The 1,267-nt window shown below is 52.0% G+C and overlaps 1 protein-coding gene across 1 annotated transcript; it reads right to left on the bottom strand.

The window, feature by feature from the left end:
- Positions 1 to 275: 275 nt before the first annotated feature.
- On the bottom strand, positions 276 to 1,046 carry Pmar_PMAR008578 (hypothetical protein; the record flags this gene model as incomplete). The annotated part of the gene is made up of 1 exon (XM_002776132.1): positions 276 to 1,046. A coding segment is annotated over one exon (771 nt), but the record flags the coding sequence as incomplete, so codon positions are not given.
- Positions 1,047 to 1,267: the final 221 nt, after the last annotated feature.

The following is a 1,267-nucleotide window of genomic DNA, read 5'->3' as shown; positions in this document are numbered from 1 at the left end:
GATCTGACGAGTCCGACAACAAAAGATAGCTAAGACCGGCCCCCGAATCAATGAAGACCGGTGTGGGTGGGGTAGAACGCACATCCGAGGGGGGAGTGACCTTCCCGCGTATAATAATTTCAGGCGGATTTCCCGCTTAGACTTTAAAAAGAGCAGAGAATCAAAAGTAGACAAGGGTACGTCCTCGACAAGATCGAGGTCATGTGAGACACCAGCATGATCATCGGAATGGTCGACTCGAAGAATAGTCTCACAAATATCTTCGGCCGACCGGTCTAGTTTCCCGTCTCCGAGGAAGCATTAGCTCCGGCAGCGACTTGGCGCCCTCGGAATTGGAAGGGTCTGATTCGAAACTGATCACTTTCAATCTCTTTAACAGCATTGAGACCTTCAGTCTTGTTGTTGTAGGCCACGAACCACAGCTGTCCTTTTCCCGAACGAAGTGAGATTGTCTTAGACTCATCCGAGCGAACCACTTTATCAGAGGGGCCTTGTACCCCAGGCCCACCGATCACATGGTCAGCCGCAAACTTAGAGGCCCACCTTGACAGATTCTCTCTCTTTTGCTTGGGTTTTCCGTCGTGTAATTGGGAGAGAGTGTCAATGGCGGCACGCGTGTGCAAAGTTGTGCGTGCAGCCTCCTTCTCAGACGCCTTTGAAGAACTTGACTGTGGAGTAAGCTTGATCGAAGCATCACGGAAGGCACGACAGCTCTTCCTTATGCACCTCACTACAGTCGGTCCCACACGAACGCCATCGAAGGGCCAAAGGAGCTCCCACTCCAGATCCTCAGAGGTGGTACATTCGGTGTCACGCGACACACCGATGGAGTGGTGGACGGACTCGATCACATCCAAGCGTAGATTCTCAGGCAACTTGTTGACAACCGCGCGAACCATAACCCTTCTCTCGGAGGCCTCATCCTTATAAACGTCTTGATAAAGATGGTAGAGTGCCGAGCATTTCCGAAGGAAGTCATCCTCGTGCTCCAAACCTCCGAACTTCAAGGAATGGAGAGCCGAACGGTACTCGTCCCTCAGCTGGTCCTTACGGGAGAACTGCTGCCAGAGTTCATGACGAATAGAAGCCCAATCATATCTCGTTGTCCTTGCAACATCATGAGCGACAGCCAGTGCTGAGGGACATGGCTTCAGACTCGTCGCTAACTTTGTAAAGCAGGTAAACTTAAACTTCGCGTGCGGGACGAACGAACCGGAGGCGCTGAGCTGTCCAGCACCAGTCTCCACAAACAGACTTTCTACAAGGG

Source organism: Perkinsus marinus (assembly GCF_000006405.1).
Source record: "Perkinsus marinus ATCC 50983 genomic scaffold scf_1104296954236, whole genome shotgun sequence".
Lineage (NCBI taxonomy): Eukaryota > Perkinsozoa > Perkinsida > Perkinsidae > Perkinsus > Perkinsus marinus.
This window is presented reverse-complemented; position numbering and strand designations above follow the sequence as displayed.